Here is a 22,216-nt window from a genome sequence, read left to right on the forward strand (position 1 = left end):
CGCTGCTGTAGGTAGAAAAAAATAAAATCTCCATCATGCATAATAATTCCATCAATATATTCATATCGTCACACTGTTAAAATAATAGCCTAACTCATTTTTTTCAAGTTTTGCAGGAAACAAAAAACTTCACCAAAAGTGTAACATATGACATTTATTGATCATTTCACTCAAAAAGGATGTAACAAATGATTGGTATTGGCATAGTAATAACACTGTGTGTAAATTCTGTAACTTAAGAGAAATAAATGACTTAGGCAATTTTTTGAACATGCCTTTGTGACAAGCAAGATATGGTAACATTTTATTTTGAAGGTGTCTACTTAAGAGTCACTCAAGCCTGTCAGAAACATGGCATGACAAGTATCATGAGCAGTAATGTTACTTCAAGGTGTCATTAATGTCCATGACACACCCCATATCATGTATATGACACGCTAATGTCACTCTTATATAGACACCTTCAAAATAAAGTGTTACCATATCTTGCTTAAGTCACAAAGGCATGTTCAAAAAATTGCCTAAGTCACATGCATTAGGTAATTCCTTCAATATATTCATATCGTCACACTGTTAAAATAATCGCCTTACTCATTTGTTTCAAGTTTTGCAGGAAACACAAAAAACTTCACCAAAAGTGTAACATATGACATTGATTGATCATTTCACTCAAAAAGGATGTAACAAAGGATGGCTATTGGCATAGTAATAACACTGTGTGTAAATTCTGTAACTTAAGAGAAATAAATGACTTAGGCAATTTTTTGAACATGCCTTTGTGACAAGCAAGATATGGTAACATTTTATTTTGAAGGTGTCTACTTAAGAGTCACTCAAGCCTGTCAGAAACATGGCATGACAAGTATCATGAGCAGTAATGTTACTTCAAGGTGTCATTAATGTCCATGACACACCCCATATCATGTATATGACACGCTAATGTCACTCTTATATAGACACCTTCAAAATAAAGTGTTACCATATCTTGCTTAAGTCACAAAGGCATGTTCAAAAAATTGCCTAAGTCACATGCATTAGGTAATTCCTTCAATATATTCATATCGTCACACTGTTAAAATAATCGCCTAACTCATTTGTTTCAAGTTTTGCAGGAAACACAAAAAACTTCACCAAAAGTGTAACATATGACATTTATTGATCATTTCACTCAAAAAGGATGTAACAAATGATTGGTATTGGCATAGTAATAACACTGTGTGTAAATTCTGTAACTTAAGAGAAATAAATGACTTAGGCAATTTTTTGAACATGCCTTTGTGACTTAAGCAAAATATGGTAACACTTTATTTTGAAGGTGTCTACTTAAGAGTCACTCAAGACTGTCAGAAACATGGCATGACAAGTATCATGAGCAGTAATGTTACTTCAAAGTGTCATTAATGTCCATGACACATCCCATATCATGTATATGACACGCTAATGTCACTCTTATATAGACACCTTCAAAATAAAGTGTTACCATATCTTGCTTAAGTCACAAAGGCATGTTCAAAAAATTGCCTAAGTCACATTTCATTTTGACTTAGGCATAATAAATCTGCTTAAGTCACACACTTGACATAGGCCATTATCTTAAAGGGGTAAAATCACATGATCTGATCAACTGAGGATGTAGGCGATTTTACCATAGGTGGCCGGCGTCATAAGGAGATGATTTAGGCAAAACAATTTTGACAAAAAATGACTTAGGCGATTTTTTTTTTACAGTGTGACGATATACATATACATACATATTTTCCTTTTCAGTTTGAGCACAGGCTCTGCAGTACTTATTATTATAGATTATTATTATTACTACCATCTAACATTTTATATAGCTATCTCAATGTTTATTTTCCCAGTTATATTAAAACTTTTACTGTATTTTATTTTCTTTCGTTCTCTAAATAGTCCCGTGTGTTTTGCTGCAGGCCCACTGTGTGTTTGTGCAATGTTTCTGTGTTTGTTCTGTATGTACCTCGGGATAAATAATAATAATAATAATCTATCTTCAATTTAGTGTCTCATATTTTGTGATGTTAAAAAAAATGGCAATTTAACCTAACAGCACACAAATCTATATAAATCCAATCTGGAATCATTGACTAAAAACTGAAGTCAGAATAAATACCCAGGTTGCAAGGCAGTGGGGGTGATAGCATAAATGCCATATTTGTACAGTATTTTTCGGATCAGTTGATGATCTGATGACAAAAAGTATGAAGTTCATGATATGACACATGTTCATCTATGAAATATTAATCATCACAATATGGTTTGAAAGATGATACTGTTTATTTGGTCAGTTTTGAGGCTGTGCACTATGAAAACAGTCTTGGCAACTAAATTACTGTATAAAAAAAACATTCATTTCAATAACATAACTGAATATGACTGGGAGATAGACAGTCTGTGCTGTCAGTCATGCATGCCTTGACAGAGCTCCAATATAAAAATGTATCAAAACTAAATGACTTGGCTCTTTGCAGTGTACCAGTTCTAATTGTTGCCTTGAATAAATTTGCTGGACTGAATGCATAATGTGAAAGGGAAAGCTGGGGGGCTGCTGAGTCGACTGGGATTGTGTCATAGAAGGCTGCAGCTTGCAGGAACTTGTCACATCCAATGAAAGTGCAGGTCAGAGCTCTGTTCGATGTGACCGCACATTATTTTTAATGAGGTTATGAATAAAGTAACAATAGAATACAATGCTACACAGAAGTGACTTTTAGAGTGAGTCCGAACAGCAGTTAGTTTCTTTAAGGAATGTCAGAATAGTTTATCTCCACCTCAAGACATCAACACAATGTAATCAATTTGTCACTTCTATTTTATCTCATTCATACTCACAGCACTAAACTTAAAAGCAGTTTAATAAAATTGCTCTGTGTAAAGGACAAAACCTCTCTCTGGCCTGATGTTGTTTTACTGAGTGCCATTGACAAGAAACAATTTGTGAGAGCTTGGTTGTTACTGTGAAGTTGAACTAGCTCTGGCCAGACCCAACCTGTTAATATTTAGCCCTTAGCTCTTGGTTAAGTGGAATGACCAGTAAATGCACATTTCTGCAGTTTAAAGGGCAGGGCATGTTGGAAATGGCCATATATGGCCTTCTTTGCTGAGACTTCTATTAGTAAACAACAGCACATATTCAACGTTTTCATACTCACTGAAGGATTATGGACAATGGGCGCCTGGTTACAAGCATGTAAAGGCCCCTACCTCCCCTCCAGAGATACAAAACTGCATAATTTCGAGTAATTTTGCATCTCATTGTGGTTGATTTTGTTTTGACCTGTTTGGTGCCTCTTTCTCATTGTATGCATGTTTGTGTTCAGTTTTGCCTCTTTTTGTGGATTTTTTGCATCATGTTTTATACCTCGTTTTGGTAATTTTTTTTGTCTTTTTTGGTTGTTTTAGATCTCCTGCGTGGCGGCTTTCCATCTCTTTGTGGCCTATTTTTGTGTGCTTTCATTGTTTGCTTGCCTCTATGGTTGTAGTGTTATTTTCATGTGTCTTTTGGCTTTTTTCCCCATATGTTTGTTCTTGTTTTGCCTCTCTTTGTATTTGTTTACATCTGTCCCGGTTGTTTTTTTTAATCTCTTTGTGGTCTTTTTTGTGCATCATTGTTCTTTATGTCTCTTTGAGGTTGTTTTGTGTCTCTTGTGGTCGTTTGAATTGTCTTTCCAATAAGAAATGTTAACACTTCAAAAAGAGGCTCAAAGGATCAGGTTGCCCTTGGGCCCCTGCTGAGCCTGCGTTGGAAGGCCAACTCAATAATCCATCCATGATCTCACTTTGGTAGATTATCTTCTCTTAAGCTACAGAATGTAAATACAACAATCCTGCATTACTCTGCTGTATCAGATCATCAAATTCTTGTGACACTTTGTTGGGTGCGTTGCATAGTGTCAGGAGGTTAAATGGCTATTATTGATTTACGTTATATATATTATAATACAAAAGTTTGTTATTTGATCCTTCATAATATATAATTAAATGATTATTTAATGCATTTTGAAATGGAACACTGTCCTGACCAGTGGGACCAGAATGTGAGCAGTCTGTCAATGTCATGCTAAATCAATAAAACTACTACAATAAAAAATTAACCTGTGGTCGAAAAGATCAGATGACATCTGCAGTTTTCTGTATTCTGTGAGGTTTTTCCCCCCTATTTTAAAGTTGCTTCATACAGTCAATAAACAGAAATTACTGTTTTCAATAAAGTTTCAGTGAAGTTTAGGTAATTACTGTGATAGAACAGCACTATGAAATAAAACGTACACATGACAACTAAATTCTCAACTAATCTTTTCTATTACAAATTATTATCTATACTAATCTCTTTGTCTTTTCCCACCATATTTTATTGAAGTGGTTTTCAATACCTCCCTTCTCTCTCTCTCTCTCTCTCTCTCTCTCTCTCTCTCTCTCTCTCTCTCTCTCTTTCTCTCTCGCTTTCTCCTTTTTTAATAAGGGAGGCTACTTAGCTGTGCCGGCAGCCCTCCAGTGCAGGTTCATTAATGCAAGCAATTTATCACAAGTACTGCACAATATGTAATTGTCAACTATTGAAATCTCATATTGAATTTGAATAGCTTTACAACGGTAATAACCTCAGCATGGTCTAGGTGTCCACAATGGCAGTGCACATTTCTCTAACTCAAAGCCATTCATCTTACTCTCTTTTTTATTCTCATAAATATGCACAACACAATGCAAATCAGTTCTTTAAATTGTCCACAAGAAACACTGGATTAGATATTGGATCTGGTCTGCACCACAGGCAGAAACTTAAAATACACCCTGTATGCATATGACATATTTTCATGTCATGCAAAATACACACACAAATAATCTGTCTAAAGAAGCTGGGAAGGAATAGCTGCTACATATCTTATGACCAGAGTGTTTTTCTGGGGTGTCTGGTCATGGTGTAGAGTTCAGTGTTCTGGACTATTACCAGTTAGGGATCGGTCAACAGTCATGTAAACTTTCTCTTACTCAAGTTTCCACTCTCTGACTTCACATTTGTCTGACCTAAACATCCCATAGCACAAAAAAAGTGGAATATCTAGGTTTATCTATATCTTTTTTAATTATAAAGCAAATACTAATGATCAGTTAATGAAGAAATACACAACCTGTATTCATAAGCTGTGCCTTTAACAGGTTGTCAGTACTTCTGTATACTATATATAGGTAGAATGTGATGCTACAGTGCTGTTACAGTCATTCTGCGGCTGCAAGGACACAAATAAAAAACAGAGCGTCTTAGACGTCTTAGACATAGGGTGAATACAGGTTAATTCAGACAGAAACAAATGTGTTTCAAGCATCTAAACTGAAAATTAGATTGCATGCAAATTATTCTCCTTTAATTTTTCCAAATTTTAGGTAAACATATTAGGTAAGTTTTTACCCTGCAGCCTTCACGTTGCATTGCAACAGTAAGCTAAACAAAAACATTTGCATGTCGATTACATCCATCCTGCTATTGTGACAGTGCAAAGGTGGAGCAGGAGATAAGACAGGCCAGCATAAGAGCCTCCTCTGCTCAACTGCTTTTAGTACATAATGACGGGTTGCTACTACAGCGACTTGTGTTTGGTTCAAGAGGGTGTCTCACCCTTGAGTGTAACTGAGAACACACTTGTACATCCATAGGGGAGTGCTGGCTTTCTGTGTTACTGCAAGGCAAGTCCCAGTTGACCTGCTTTGTAGAATGAACACTATGGTGAAACTTGATCCACAAGTTGTACCTCTGTATAATGGTGAAAGATGACTCAGGTGAACACCTGCGGACAAAAGCAGGCTCCGGTTTCAGCAGTTATATTGCTTTGCGGAGTCTGTGAGCCATCATACGTGTAAGAGTAAGCAGAAGAGAAAGGCAGCATACACTGCCTAATTCGGTGTGTGTTTACATGATGTAGTATCTGATTGGTGGTGTGATGAAATAGAAGTTACACTCCCACGCATGCTTGCTTTGGGCATTACCTTTTTTGTAGACGCATGGGAGGGGCTCTTTCATGCTGCTAGGTGACATTTCAGTCATGCAGAGACATGCACGCACACACATGTGCACACAGGCATAAATACACACCTCTTTTTGTGTTCAGTTCATCCATATCTGACCTTGAGATATGGGTGCAGCGATTTAAAAGCCGTTTTCTCTCTCTGAAAATGTTTTTTTATGCAGTTGAGGGACAACTATGGAAAGGGATTTGTGTCAGCAGAGGTTTTATTTGAATTACATAAATGTAGATTCATTTTAATTGGTCATGATCATTTTGAATCCCTGAACTCAAAACATTAATGTGGTTGAAAGGGGAATTTATGAGGTGCAATTTGTAATGAAAATCAGTGTCTTTTTTTTAATTATATTTGGTCTAGTAGTGCTTCATGTTGTTGTTTTGTATCTGCACTGCTATCTCTATAGTGAAAATTACATATTTTGTATTTAATAGAAGAATATCATCGGTAATGTATGTGGAGAGATTTTTTGTGTGCTTACTCTTATTTCAATGCTCAATAACATATTAATAATGTTAAATTGAATTTGTTCATTCATTCATTATCCCAAATCGCGGGGATATGTTACATTTATGAAAATTAGTAGGATGAGTAGATACCCATTAAGAAAGATAAATCTAATAACTTACTTTTGTCATGTTGCATATTCTGTAGCTCACATTAGGATCCAACAAACTCAGATATTGAGGTCTGTTATAAATAATAACCATTTCGCGCCAGTTTCTATGAGCTGAATACACTGATATAACACTGTAAACAATGCAAAATCTCACATAATGTAAATAACTTGGTGGAATCTTTTCACCTTACTCATGCAGCTTCTGTTTACTCTGCTGACACACCATGTTTACTTTCAGCACATAGTGTCATGGTGCAGTTACAGCAGTACTGTAAAGGTTTATGTAAACCAGTGCCTGGTAGTATTTGGCCACACACAAAGATTCGCTTTGTGAATCGATGCAGCCTCGAGGCCTTGAGCAGGTCCTTGTCCATTGCTGAGAATTTGCATTTAAATTGCATCGCCCACACAGGCTGATGCACTGCACCTGAAGAAGTACAGAAGGAACTGGGATGAATTCTGGAGCAATGACATATTACTACTGCATTTCACAAACAAACATAAGACAAGCAATCAACAACACAACAAGCAAATCTCTATTTCTTTTTTCATATTATTTCTTATCTATTTCTTATAACGTTGGGCCTTGATGTGAAGCTTTGCTATATGAACAACTCCGGTGAAAGCGACAAAATGTCTTCACTCTCTTACATTAACAATTCAGGAGTTACTGTATGTTATCAGGTTTCTCCCTTGACCAACACAGGTGTGGCAGCGGTGTTTTATGACAGACTTGGTCAAAGATTAAGGAGAACGTGTAACAATCCACTGAGGGGAGTCTCCTTGACATTCATTGACCTAACGGACCCATTACCACTCCTATTACCAACATTTGCAGTGGCTGAGTGATTCTGGAGAAAACAAAACGCCTCACACTTGACTGCTTACCCTCACGTTCTGCCATTTGGGGACAGAAGCCATGAAATGCATTAAAGTGCTTGTACACCAGGAAGTAGCCCATGCTCAGTGCAATTAGATTTGATTCTGCTCTTTTGAGACATAGTCACAAGAGTGACTGAAGGACAAGCTAATATTAGACACAGTTATAGAGGAATAGATGGTGGGGCCAGTGACAGCAAGTCTGCCAAGATGTAGCCTAACACAGAGACATTCAGACAAGTTATATTGTGTCTGTCTCTTTCAAGATAACTGGAAGTCTTTGAGGTGCAAGTCAGTGCCAAGTTTTGTTGCAGTAATGGTTGAGCAAGTGGGTTTACACATAAAGGTGTGGACACTAGGGCCGTGTGCAGGCAAGAATCAGACAATACGATATCTATCACGATACATGGGTTACGATTGAATATAATGTGATACTGTAAGTAAGAGGATATTCTGATTTTTTTTTTTAAAGGAAAACTGTCATAGTATAGCAAACAAAACATCATGTGCATTAAATCTGATTTATAAAAGAGTTATTTTTATGCAGTCAGAATAGTGGGATCTGGATTTGCATTGATCACAGTCTGTAATATATATCATAGCATTTCTATTTGTGCAATCTGTCTGCTACAAATCATTGCATCTAAACTACTATTTCAAAATTGATACAGTGTTTTGGGACTCCATACAGTATAACAAAACATAATAGCAATACTCAAGCAAACAGATATATTCTTACACCCCTTATGACCACCGTCTCCTGTTTAGTACTACCTACCTAGACCCATGAACTTAATTTCATTATACAATAACAAACGAAACAAACAAACTTTGATGATAGCTTTACTGCTAAGGAATTTTAATTCTGTTCACCTTTATATGATAGTGATCCCTATAATAAACCAGTAGAGACTGGGAAGAGTAACTCCATACTGAGTTTATAGCACAGGCATATCCAGAGAGTGGTCTGCGGCTGCATGTAAATACTTTATACCACCCCTAATAAGGCAGTGTCCCATTTGGGCCCCCCCAATCCAAAAAATCTGGACAATACTGGTTTATACTGGTGTGTTTTAATCACATATTTATTTTACTATTGGAAGTGACAGCTATGTGTGTGCTATACCCAACACTTATGGGAAGGTCTCTCTCTCTTTCTTAATTATCTCTAGCTGTGCCAACATAATACCTATTATGACATACCTGTAGGGTTCACCTCATTTATCTTGCAGTATCGTTTCACCGAGATAATGTTAATAGAGATCGCAGAGGTGATAAGTGTTTAAAGAGGAAATCCACTTTGTGTTTCTATTGAAGATAATTTCTATTGAAATTACGCTTTTACTCATTTAACTTTCAAAAATGAAAGAACCACTGTCTTATCACAACATCATATTGATAATAAATGTATTATACATTTGTGTAGGCTATGATAATCACACTTTTGTGACCTTCAGTACAGCAGCTGAGTGATCGGTGTTTTTGTTGCTGCGACAAATGACATGCAGCCTGTGCATGTTTGTTTTGAATTAGCCAGCACAAAAGTGGTTTATCTTTGCATACTGGTGCAACACTGGGCATGTGTATGAAGCCGTAGTCCAGCCCCGCAAACCCGCCCACCACCCTCCCTCTTCCCTTCGGTGCGTCTCGGTCCGCCCGCAGCAGTCTCCTTCCCGGCGAGGTTTCACTACAGAGATGGCTGCGAAAGTGTGCAGATCAGTACTCCTGTTGTCCCGGAGCAGCGGAGCGGTGGCCGGCAGCCTCCCCGCACTTGTTGTCTCTTCACAGCGACATCATCAGCACATAAGACCGGTAAGTCCCAGGACGTGTGTGTGTCTGTGCGCACAGAAAGACAGAGGTGTAGGACCGGGCGGGCAGGCTGGACCGGAGAGAAAGCGGTATTGGCGGTGGCGGCTGCTGCTGGGCTGGCTAAGGAAGTAAAGCTAACTAGCCTTTAGGATTTTCCGTTCATGTCTTTTCTTCAGATTGCGCTTCACGGAAAGGTGAGGCACTATATGAGTCACGATATGTACCCCATCCCGGTGTCGTGTGGTTCTTTTCATCCACAGTGGGACGTATTGAGCTTTCACATAGGCAATGCAGTTTTTTTGGAGCGCTGGTTGAAGCCCATCAACACCCCACAGGCGCTGCCCTGCCGTTTACTGTAACAAGCCTTCAGACACTCTGCTCTGCTTTCACATAATGTCTCACATCTCCCGTGTCCTTCAACTTTGCAGACATATTTTTCTGTTCTGCTTGTTGTGTGAGAATTTGAATGCGATCCCGTTTAAGGTGTGGGATTGTTTCTGCAGTAAGGGGTTGGTTTGGCCGCCGACGGAAGGAAGAAGGGGATAGGTGTCTTATTTTTGTGCAATAAGGATGTGAGCAGCTTTTAGGCTGCATCTTCGAGAGGGTTTGGCTGTCAGTCCATGACCGATGGTTCCCCTCATCTCTCTGCTTCTACATGTGAACTGCAGCGTGTGTGTGTATGGTGCAGCAGCAGCAGCAGCAGAAAGTCAGAATAATGAACGTCTGCCCAGAGCTACAGAGGAAAACTACAGTGGAAGGGAGTGACACACATACTGTTTATTCATGTACACATATGAGACTTCACTGAAACATGGAAGCCCACACTTGGATGATGTCAGACTCTCCAGCCAGCCTGATGTTTCTCCCCTCCCTGCGGGTGTTTCCCCATTCAGCTGGGAGATCCTGGGTTTTCCTGCAAACAGGAATGCAGGTCCATTACACAAGGCCCCTGTAGCAATATATGCAGCCTCAAAAATGCTGAACAGGAAGGTTTTTTTTTTACAAAACGGTCACAACAGTGAAATAGTTGCACATCTTGTTCCTGTCCCTGTGACCCACTCCCTCTGCTGTAACTCTGAGGTTTTACGGCAGCTGCCTGAGGAGGGAGGATAGGCTAAGGTCTGAATACGAAAGAATGAGGAAGTCATTGCAGCTCAGCCCCTAAACAGTAGCTAGTAATACTGATATGAGTCTCTTTTTACATTCTTTCTTGTTTTTCCCTTTTTCTCTATTTGTCTTGTGATCACCGTTCTTGTGTCTTTCCTGTCCTGCTCCCCTCCCCTTACACAAACACTCGCACACTTGCCACAGGCCATGTGAAATTAAATGAGGCTCCCCTTCCTGTGAAACAGGCCAGCCTGGAGGTTAAGTAGCTGCCAGAATAGACTCACTTGGTCCACACTTCCACACTGTCCCCCTGGTGCTGTCACACACTGTGAACTATTACAAAGGAGCACATTTACCCCTGCAGAGAGGTAATATTGTCCCCTCTTCTAAGATACGTCGGCCTATTTAAGCCTTAATGATTTAACAGAGTGAGTTGCGCCCCAGTGTCTCAGCAGAGATAGCCCCTAATAAGTTTTCATTTTATTTCAGTCTGCACAGGTTGTAGTTTTGTTTGCCTGTCATTTTGTGTCTTCGTCCATCGGAGCGCTGCTGCTGCGGCTCCTAACGCGGGCCTGTCACTGTGTGACAGCCAAGCTTCTGTATTCATTTGTGAGTCCCTCACTGCAGTCAGTGTGGGAACTCTGTCTCTACACTTGTGTCTATAAAGCTTCAGTGGGACACACACTTATGAGTTGTCTTAAAATACACAATTATGATATCTAGAGCTCATTTTCAATCGGTGCGCTCAGACTGCTGCTTCAGTCGCGTGGTGCAGACATGAGGGGGTCAACTCTCAAGGGATGCAAAGCAGACTATAGTCTCCAATGCTTACATTTAACCTGCACTGGATTACTACTGAGTCAGCTGTCATATAAAATACTGCTGTCCTGAAGTGTGCCAGGGGAGTTGAGTCATCGCGAATAAACAGTTCTTGTAAATGGGTTATAAATCAAAGGTTGTAGTTGGGTTTTTCTATAGTATGAGCTTGCTGAGTTAATATTTCCATTTTTTGTGTCTGAAATATTGTGAAAAGTAAGAGAGATATTAAGTTCTTTAGTTGCTTATTTCCATTTAAGGCGACATGTTCATTAAAGCTGAGCAGTTTGTGGCTGTAGTCTTTGAGGCCAGGGGGTCGAGGCCCGCTACTGGCTTTTAATCCAATCAGTGTAGGAGTAAACTAATTTATCCCTGCTGCCTTCACAGGCTCGGAACTGAAGTTATCCGGATTAGTGTGATAAGAGAGTGACTGTCAGCTTGTGGCTGTTGACTGTTAGAAAGGTGATAAGATGGTTGAATGATTGACAAACGTATCCACACGGGCAGTTTCATTAATGTAATCCTGCACTTTATGGACAAACTGCTTTCTAAATCCACATATGATCTCACAGTATATATATATATACATATATATGGAGATTCAAACATTTTGACATGAAATGATGAATGGCATGTCACGTTAGCTGTCATTTACAGAGTCATGGCTAATTAGTGGATTCATTCTTCTCTTTGGAGTCTGATGATTGACAGATGTATGGCAGAGGCTTATGATGACAACCTGCATGCCTGTTCTCAGATCTTATCATATCATGTCTCTGCTGGAGACGAACCGTAATAATCTTTGGTTGGGGCAGCTGGCCTGTTCCATCTTCTCATCGATATTGGATTACTATCTGTACACAGAGACATTCTTAATGGGCATGAAGTGCAATTTAGAGGGGTTTCTTTAGTGGGTGAGAAAATTGATTGTTTTCCTGCAGGATTTCAAACACTCTTGCTAGGCTATACGAGACAAAGTGATAGGATAGAATTCCAGTCGGTCAAAGGTATGATTACAAAAACGATTGGATATTCCATTCAGGCCATGTAGCATACCATGTTCATGCTGCTGGCATTCACATGCCTACATTTTTCCACATTAGTATGCAGTATAAAGTATTTTGGTAAGTGGAACCTATAGCAGCTATACAGTGTGAGCTGCTTACATACATAAAAGACATGAGGAGCGAAGTCAGTGAAGTCTCAAGTCTCATGGTAAAGAAAATATTTTTTTTCTGGGTTCCTACAGGTGCTGGAAATCCTTTAACACTTGAATTTTTAAGATTAAAAAAAAATTGTTAGAAAGTGCTTGAGATGTGGGTTATATACGGTGCTAAGTCTACTTACAAACAGGTGACACGTTTTAATACACAAAAACATCTAGTTTAATGTGATGATGGAGTGAAATAATCAGTACTGTTTGTGCTGTATATACATTTGTAATTCAACACAGATCTAAGGTGCTGTTTAAGTTGAAAATGCATCTTGAAAAGGCTTGAAAAGTGCTTAAATTTGACTTTGGAAAAGGTTTAAGGACTCACTCTTGCAAAAGGAGTGCTACAACCCCAATTCCAAAAAAGTTGGGACCATTTGTTAAATGTGAATAAAAAAAGAAAGCATCAAATTCAGTGTATATTTACAAAGTTTATCAGTCTGAACATAAAATATACTGTTTTTGTACTGGTTTCAATTGACTAAAGGTTATAAAGGATTACTAAATTATTTTATTCTGTTTCTATTTACATTTTAGACAAAATCCCAACTTTTTTTGGAATCTGGATTGTATAAAGTTGAGTAATAAGATCAGGAATATAATTATATACTCCCAAAATAGTGTATATTTTAGGCTATTAAAATATTGAACGAAACATTAATTTGAACCAAGTCTGGTCTCAGGAATTAATTGAAAAATATATTACAGTGTAACTCTGCTTTAGGCCAGTTTCATATCTATACTCACTAAGTTGAAGTGAGTTCAATCCACTACTGAGTGCCCACCTCTACAGTGTTTGAATTAGTTTTAGATAGTGGGCTGCAGAGCAATGAACAGGAAATAGAGGAGAGACAACCAATCGTGTGTCCCCGGGCAGGCATGTTAGCGCACTCTGCTTCAGTGGCAACCTATCTTAGTTAGACCTGTGTCCAGATACAGAATTGCTGCATTTCCCTTGATGTATGTGCCCTTCTAGAGGACTCCAGCGCCCAGTAAAGTCTCGAATTTGTCACAAGCTGTGACCCCTATGTGTTTGTATAGGGGACTGTTTCCCAGCAATGAGGCCATGTCGCTACAGCATCGTTTCCTTTGTTTTGTTAGTAAAGCCGCGTCCCTTTTTAGTCCTACTGTTTGCTCTCATTTGTTTGTGTGTGGGCGGAGGATCAGGGTAAAAGGTAAGGGGAAAGGTGGACTTATAGTACAGCTGTGACTCATTTGATCATCAAATGGGCAACACAACTTACTGAGAGATAAAACACTGGGAGATATTATTAGTGTTGAGCGCAGTGCATAATACAACAGCAGTGCGATGTTGTGTAATCCATTATTCTTGTCATTCCTAATCCCCCGCCCCCCTAAAAACCAGTGGGGAAGTAGTATTGTGAGGACAGTCAGATGTTGACAGAAAAGATTTATCTGGGCAACATTAACATTTACAATCTAGTTGAAGCAAAACTCTCTTTTAGATAACAGTCCTGGAACAACTTGGTTGGTATGTTAAGCACACAATCATATTACTTCTGCATTTCCTCCACTTTTTTCAATGTTATGAATCAAAACAACCTAGACACCACACGTGTATCCAACGTACTGGTGGCATATGTCATCAGCCAGCTTGCCTCAGATGTCAAGATGTTCACCAAGAATGCCAAGAGTGTTTAAAATTGAGCTGACTGCTCTTTGTATTCTGTCATAATCAGTAATGGGGCTGTAATAACTAAGTGGGCAAAGGCAAACAATGGAAGAGCTACAACAAGCTGGTAAGTTCAGAAAATTGCATCACTTTTCTGTAGAAGACACACTTATAAAAATATGATATCCAAAGTCTAAGATGATATCTACAGTATCCATATAATATCGATATATATCTCCCAGCCCTAGCAAAGAGGTGGAGTGTTGGTAAACTGAGGTAAACTGAATGGTGGATTAAAAATATCCACCTGTCAGTCAAAGCAATGAGGTTAACCTTAAGCCTTGATATTATTCAAATAGGTGAGTTTTATAACCTCTGTACAGTTGTCACAAATTAGAAATTGTCTTCAGAGAATAAACCGTTTTATGTTCCTGGCTGTAAACATGTTTATTTTTTCAATAAAGTTGGGCATTTTAACATGGGGTCTATGGAGATTGACTCGCTTTTGGACTCAGCCTCAAGTGACCAGTCGAGGAACTGCAGTTTTTGGCACTTTCGTGTTAGCTTAGCTTAGCTTATTTTAAAGACCTGGAGGTTTCTACTTGGTGAAAATATACTAAATATACAGCTATATAGATATTGCTGCTTATATGTAAAACATTTTGCTTATCTTAGCTGGTGTCTCATACAACCCCTCATCAAAAACTATGACTTTAATGAGACTGGGTAAGTCACGAACCATGCCTGTGTGTAGATAGATACTCCCTCCCTCATTCATAAGGACGAACAGACCCCTACCTCTCATCTTCAACTGTGTGACTCACATGTTGGTGCCTCATGGCGGTGTAGTGAAAACGTCATGAATTGTCTCGCCATCAAACAAAATGACAAGTGTGTGTTGTCATCGTAGCACAGTGATGAAATGCTGATGGCTTTAGTGGCCGTGTTTGTGACAGAGCTCCTGTCAGCTCAAGTGGCGATCACCCCGGCGAGCAGCAGCCAGAGTAATTTCCAATGTCTGCCATGGTCTGGGAGTTGTATGGCTGACCTGCCAGGCGTTTGGCACCCAAAGTGAGTGCGGTGCGTTTGTTCTACTCCTGCACCCTTCTTTCTTTCTTTTTTGTTTCAGTTTTCATCATCCTTCTCAGTGTTTCCATTACAATAAGGTTTAGCATTCATTCATGTGACTGGTCCTTGGTGAAATAAGCATCAAAGTTGTCTTATAAATATAAGTTATTGTATAGTGATAAAGGCATATACGAAAAACAGCTTCTCCTGCAGGTATTTTTACACATTCTCCGTGAACAGCTGTGAATTTGTCTTACTATATGACTGCATCTTTTCAGCTGATTCATGGGCTAAGGGGGAAAAACTCTCTCTGCTGCACCCTCATAGCTCTGCTAGTTCTCCAGACATATGCCAGTGCGTGTCCTCTTTCCCCTATGCTTTCTTCCTCTAATTTCCCTTTGCTCTCCTGAGTCCATCACATTACAACACCTGCTCAGCACAGTAAACTTTCTCACGCTCACCAGCTGTTTGCCCTGCGGTCAAAAATAACTGTCCTGGAAGGTGAACAGGTCCAGTATTAGTATTTTGTATTTGTATTCAGCAAGCGTGGCTAACCAAACCCCAACTGTCTCCTTGTTTACTGTACAGTTATTATTTTAATGCTTCAGCTCCTCGCTAGACCACTGCAAATGTAGCTGGTGTTCATTATGGAGATGCTGTAGCATTGTAATGGATGAGACTATTGTGATGGACAAAGTCCTCATTAGTACTCTGGAAGGGATTTCACCCTTGATGCGGTAAATGACTGGTGAACTTCTGCTGTTGGCGTAGACTAATTAGCTGCTTCCCATGTTTCTGTGTGGCCCAGCGTTTCTCCAGTCAAGTCTGAAAAGGACATTAAACTAGGCCAACGTGTGTAATGTGATGATGGATGGCGGCAACGCTTGGTTACCCCCTCTCATCTCTGGGATGTCGGGCCGGTGGCATCCTCTGCCAGGAGGGCAGGTGAGGCTGCTGCTAGAACCTGAAGGTCACCAGCAGGTAGCAGAGACTTTCATGCTATCGGATGCGAGATTGGGCTCATTATTGTGACGGCAAAACTAATCTGTGGCAATGCTGGGTCCAAATGAGCAGTGTAAATTAGTCTGGGCAGAGTTGGCTTGTGTGAAAGTTGGCCGTGCCCAGATCTGTCAAGGAATGTGTGACGCATTTCCAGATTGAGGTGTTCTGCTGTCATTTGTTCGGGTCACTGACCAGGTGTCTCCACCGCACAGATGCTGCAGTTTAGACATATTACTTTTGCTGCTGTGTGGTTTTGTGGTCTTGAAAAAAACATGTCTTATTCATTTATTACATTTTAATTTACATAAAACTTTGGCAAGTTGGAAATTACACAGGAGCAACAAAATTACAATGACGGGACAATATGAGGGGCAGAGCCAGTTATATCTGCAGGCCAGAAAACCTTAAAAATAGGACAACCTTGAATGCAAATGAACATTGTGTGTGTATGCTAATATCTTGTGTGTGCCCATGTGTTGTTGCAAGTGTCCCCCCTACTGGCTCCTCTCAAGGTGCCTCATTCTCACCTCGTACATTTCAGTATGAAATGGGGACAAGATGCATGCGCTACCTGTCACAAATTGATTCCACCTTGTTTTCTCGGCACAGTTCAATTTGACAGAACTTCACCCTGCAAAATATCAAGACTCTCCAATATGCAGCTAATTAGAGAGAGAGGAGGGGTGGGGTCGACCTCCCCCTCAGGAAGTATTGATTGTTTATACCCGTGTTTATACAAGTTCATGGTGAATTAATACGAGCAGCAGATGCTGGCTGAGTGGGGACATTGACAGTGGGTAGTGACAATTAAGCTTCTGATAAATAGGTGTATCATTGCTTGCCAGAAGTATTTTCCTGTCTCACATGCTTTTCACCTTGCTCGCCCACACCGGTGTTGTGCATGAATTTGCTTAAAGAGTGTGTTCAATAACATTTGAGGATTTGTGGCTCCTGTTTAAAATGACTTCTTCAGTCGGTGATTTTTTTTATCCTTTCCTGACCTTAACCAACCTCCTCCTCATGCCTAAACCTAACCACCCCAAACCAGCAAAGGCAGCAGGTTTTAGCCAGTCAGAGGCAGAGTAGGGCAGGTCATGAGGGGAAAAAAATTGTCTTCCCTTGTTGCCCCTCTGCATGGTTAGGTCATAGGTTAGGTAGGAGGAAATGCATATCGACGGGGAAACAGTCTTTGACACAACACCAATAGTGCTGAGGCCAGTTTAAATGCATATGAGAAGGGATTTTACTATCAAATTACAACAGAAAAAAAAGTCTAATTTGAATGCAAATCGACTGGCCAAGTCTGAAAAACAAGTCTGAATGTCAGCCACACTGGCGACAGATTTAACGGGACACATCGATTTGAAGCAGTCCAAAAAAAATGGAAGAAATAAACATAAACTAGTTAGTTTTCGTTCGTCAACCTGCAACACACTGGCCCACACCTTTACTAAGAGGTAAGCCCCTCCCACATTGAAACATCTCTGAGCTGCAGGTATACATATTTGGAGAAACAGTCACTTTGAGTGACGATTAGATAAACTTTATATACTAGTGACAGAAACAATAATCAGATTATTGTTTGTTGAGCTTTTCATATCAGCCCTGTGATAGAGCTGTGTTCTCCGAACCCATTCTGCTCCCACTTATCTACTTTGTGCTGCTTTATTGAATAGAAAACAATATGGTATATGGAATCCGACAGACCCATAAATTACAATTGTGCTGTTTAAAGCAGAAAACAATCATACCAGCAGCAGGAGGAGGAGGCTCGTCACTGCGAGAGAGGCAGCAGGAGAGAAGAGCTGTCAACAGCGAGGCAGCTCTTAATTGGAATCGGTATCATTATGTATGAATGAGACCTGTTTTACTGATGGAGTAATGGCTGGGAAGTTGTTCAGAGGAATGCTGGGATTGTGTGATGTGAGGATTCCCTCGGCCTCAGCCTCACCTCTTTCACTGACGAGAAAGCAGATGAGCTCCTCATTACAGCTTGCCCTTCTCGCTGCCAGTGCAACTTAAGGGATTCTTGCGTATGTCTAACTACAGAAAACAGTTTGCTTCCAAATTAGAGTTTCACTTGGAACAACTTTACCCTGATTTAAATGAGTGGATATCGTAGATAAAAATGCCAGATCAAGCTTGTTTTTTCTTGGGAGAACTGCCAACCTCAGACTAGCTATAAAATATCAGCAACGTGTGAAATATAATGCGCCATTTCCAGAAGAACGCATCAAAGTGAGATCAATCATATATGAGTGGGGCGGAGGAATTTAACATTTAGTATAATTATCCTGTAAATCATTTATGCATGAAACTGTTGAAAACATTGCTGGGCATTCAAGGACACTATTCTGCCCCATTAGGTTATAGTTTAACCCAAATAGAATACAGCACTTATTGCAGACAGGCCTTGAGAGCCAAATAAAGTGCACAAATTACTAAACAGTTCATTTCCAAAAGGGACCCCTGCAAACTTAAACAAGGCTAATAGCATTCTAATTGCTTGGATGAGGCCCGCCCCACACACAAGCTCATAATAAGTAGTTCTTTTGTTCCTGTTGGATCGATGTACTGGGCTAATAGCAAGGGGGCTTGACATTTTCACGTTCGTTCCACCTTTTTTGGCTGGCTGATTTGAGACTACAGGCCAATGTCTCCTCTGATAAAGCCAGCTGATCTCTGGGGACGGACGAGGCTGCTGTGCTGCAAGGAAATCCGCATGAAACATCCTGGAGTTAGGTTACCAGGGAAATGAGGGCTATGCTGGTCATGGTTAAACAGGATGTATAGAGAGCTGTGACATCATCCTTGTGTTGAGGTCATTGTGGCTAGTGGGAGTGTGTGTCGACTTGAGAGGCATTCTGTCTTCATGGCGGCTTAGTGAGGCGTCATGCCAAGCAGGCTGCTGTTTGTTGTTTCTTTTTAGTGTCGGCTCACTTTACTACTCTGGGTGGTTGGCAGCCACCGGTTACAGCCTTCATATTAGGATTTTTGTTCACTTGCATATATATATATTTCTACTGCACGCTTTGTGCCAACAGCAAAACAAAGAAGCATGCAGCTTTGACATGTCTCCCTAAAGGGAAAAGGGGTATTTTAGCATTAATAGAACTTGTCATTTGATCCAGGGATCAAAGCAAATGCTTTGCTGTCAAAAGCTGACAAAAAAAAATTATGTATATGATCTGATCCACAATTTCTAGAAGCGTTATTTAAAGTCATTTTGGATTTTTGATCATTACTGGCACTAAGGAGTAGGGATGGGAATAATAAATCGGTGATCGATTAATGGTCGTTAAGAATTTGGCCGATCACATGGAATTTTTAATCGATCTGTATATTTTTTAATTTTAATTTTATTTATGACTGTGTAGCAGCACTCACTGAACTGAAACATGGCCGAGCGTTCAGTTCAGCTTACTGTATCGGAATTTGCTAGCATGAATTACTGAGTTTAATTTTATCCTAAACTTGTTTATGCCTCTTCGGGGGCTAAAACATAAAACATTGAACTTCTTGACGTTATATTTACAATATAATCTCAGTTGAGTTAGTTTTACGGTCGACAGGATCAAGTCTCTTTTCATCCTTTCAAAATAAAAGTGTCAGTTATCAAACAGGCTTTTGCATAGTACTGTATATGTATGTTATTTTGCCCATGTATGCATGCAGCGATTAATCGATTAGTTGATCGTTAACGTTATAGATAATGGAGTTGGCAGGTTTCTTCCAAAAGCCCATCCCTACTAAGGAGCAATGTATTTCTCAGAGGGCCCTGATTTCTTTATAAAAATTCTTAATAGGGCTGCAAAATTAACTGGAATTGTATTGAAATTGTAATGTAGACTAGTTGAATGTTTAAATTGCAGGAAAATGTAGTATTTGTTAAAGGCAAACTGTGTGTCAAAATATTTCCTGATATTTCAAATTAAGTATTGTGGTGTTGCAGAGATGTCCCTGTGATGACTCTCCCGCTCTATTCTAGAGACTTAAAAAATTTGAATTTATGATGGAAAAACTGATAATTTCCCTCCAGTGTTGTGAATCATATCGCAACTGCAATTTTCAAAAATAATCGCGGATTCAAATTATGCAGCCCTAAGCTATGGTTTCATGCCGACACCATTATTCCACTATATATTTACATAAAAAGTAGCTGCTTGCTGCTATTTTAATGGTCTGAATGTTGTTTACAGCATCTTGAACTGTGTCATGGGTTTGCATATGCTCATTCATGAAGATTCAGCACTCGGCACACAAAAAAAACAGCAGCAGAGGTCCTTTAAACATGATATAACTGAGTATCTCAGAAGGCACAGAGAAACGAGTGGTTGCCTGGCAGCTGCTCAGAGATGACATGTGGTCTGAAAGGTCATGACAGTAAACGGCATGTCCGCCCACAAACAACATTGTACACTGGAGGGAAAAAGCCTCGGCTCCCCCTTCTCCCTCGTTGTGTCTCCAGGAGGTTTGAGCCTCCTCGATGCTGAATCACAAAACTTTTTCTCTATTGGCCCTCTTCACTTCTCAAACACTGGCCTGCTCTCTGCCTGAAATGAGCTGCCTGTGTTTTCTGAATGGCGTTTTTGTCAAACTCATTACACAACCAGAAGTCAAGAAGTGAGATGGATCAGCCTCTGAGCACATCCAGAGAGTCAATGAGCCTCAGAAAGCAAGACGCTCTGTTCGGCCTGGCGCCAAGTTTGTTTGCGCTGTAATTACCCAGGTTGTAGCAGTGCCATGGTAGACACAAGCACACACAGGGGATTCACCATGGAGAAAACAAACAAAGATGCACACCTCTGCCAAACAATGGACTCCAAACCCTCATGTCCTAATGTTTTATCTGTAATGATTAGCTGGACCAGAGAGACACGCCAAACACTCGAACATAACCCAGGCTTGTGTTTTTTGTCGTGCATGTGCAGTTTTTTGCCGTTCTTCAAGATGAAGATTCTAATAGCTTTCCTGTTGATAGAAGGCCTGTCTCATCTGACCACTTAACTGCTAGTTTTAAATGAATCAGGGGTCTGAGCTCTGAGCCTGGTCGCTTTTAATTAACTCCTATATCAGCACAAGTGGATCAATGGCTGGAGACTCACGTGGAATAAGCCTGTTTCAGAGGGCTCAGCTGAGGATGTATGGAGGTGGTGGGGAGGGGTCAGATATGTGGTAGGGTGGGGGAGGTGGGGGGGTTAAGTCTGTCTTTTGCTGCCTCAGCACTTTGGAGCCTCATTCCCACCAACTAGTCATTTTAATGGTTTTCTATGTTTCTCGGTGGAGGTTTTGACCAGATAATCCTATTAGAAAGGTTTCCCGCAAATGTTGATAGGCCTGTAAAATGTGGCCAAATTATCATATATCACAATACTGATGTAGATTGACTGACTTTACTGCAGTGTGTCTGTTTGAGCTTTTCCATTCACATCCACTAAGTGCCGTGTCCTTGTCTTGAGACCAAAATGATCCATGGTGTCAACCAGGCCCTATGTCACTGTCCTATAAATGCCATAATATGACTGAACAGTAAGTGCTTCTAATGAGTTTACTCAATGCTGACCATGCCAAGATGAAATTAAAAACAACTTCAGTTGAGATCTATCTTGGAAAATATTATATCCACGTGAATCATACTGGGATCTTAATTTGTCCTTGATAGCAAAATGAGGAATGCTGCTACTGGGCGAGGAACTGTTTCAGCTATATATAATTTATTAAGTCCACCTCTCCCTGACAGCACTATCCCCACCTAATTACACTGGTACCAAGAGAATGGTTCACCCCTTACTGTGGATCAATGGGACTCAGTATTGAAGCATTCAACATCAGTGTGTGAGGTATAGAATTATTCAAATGAAGGCCACACATAGAGCTTATTCTGCTTATTGGAATACCTCTGTGTAGGTAAATCAAACTGTTTGTGTGCATGCATGTAAACATAGTCAGTGTAGGCATTGAAATTTCTTAATCTTGCACTAAAGTTCTTAATCAAGTGAGTAAAGTCTATAGGAGTAAACCAAATTAGGCCTTT

At 39.9% G+C, this 22,216-nt stretch overlaps 1 protein-coding gene across 2 annotated transcripts in view; it reads left to right on the plus strand.

Moving 5' to 3' along the window:
• Positions 1–9,213: 9,213 nt before the first annotated feature.
• The window catches only part of mcu (mitochondrial calcium uniporter), a 72,930-nt gene continuing 59,927 nt past the window's right edge, over positions 9,214–22,216 (plus strand). The window contains exon 1 of one of the 2 annotated variants that reach the window (XM_059359303.1): positions 9,214–9,346. In XM_059359303.1, coding sequence (XP_059215286.1) covers positions 9,230–9,346 — 117 coding nt within the window. In that variant the 5' untranslated portion in view covers positions 9,214–9,229. The remainder of the gene's footprint in view (positions 9,347–22,216) is intronic. The other variant, XM_059359302.1, reaches the window with a different exon arrangement.

This window comes from Centropristis striata, chromosome 20 (assembly GCF_030273125.1).
Source record: "Centropristis striata isolate RG_2023a ecotype Rhode Island chromosome 20, C.striata_1.0, whole genome shotgun sequence".
In the NCBI taxonomy this organism is placed as follows: Eukaryota; Metazoa; Chordata; class Actinopteri; order Perciformes; family Serranidae; genus Centropristis; species Centropristis striata.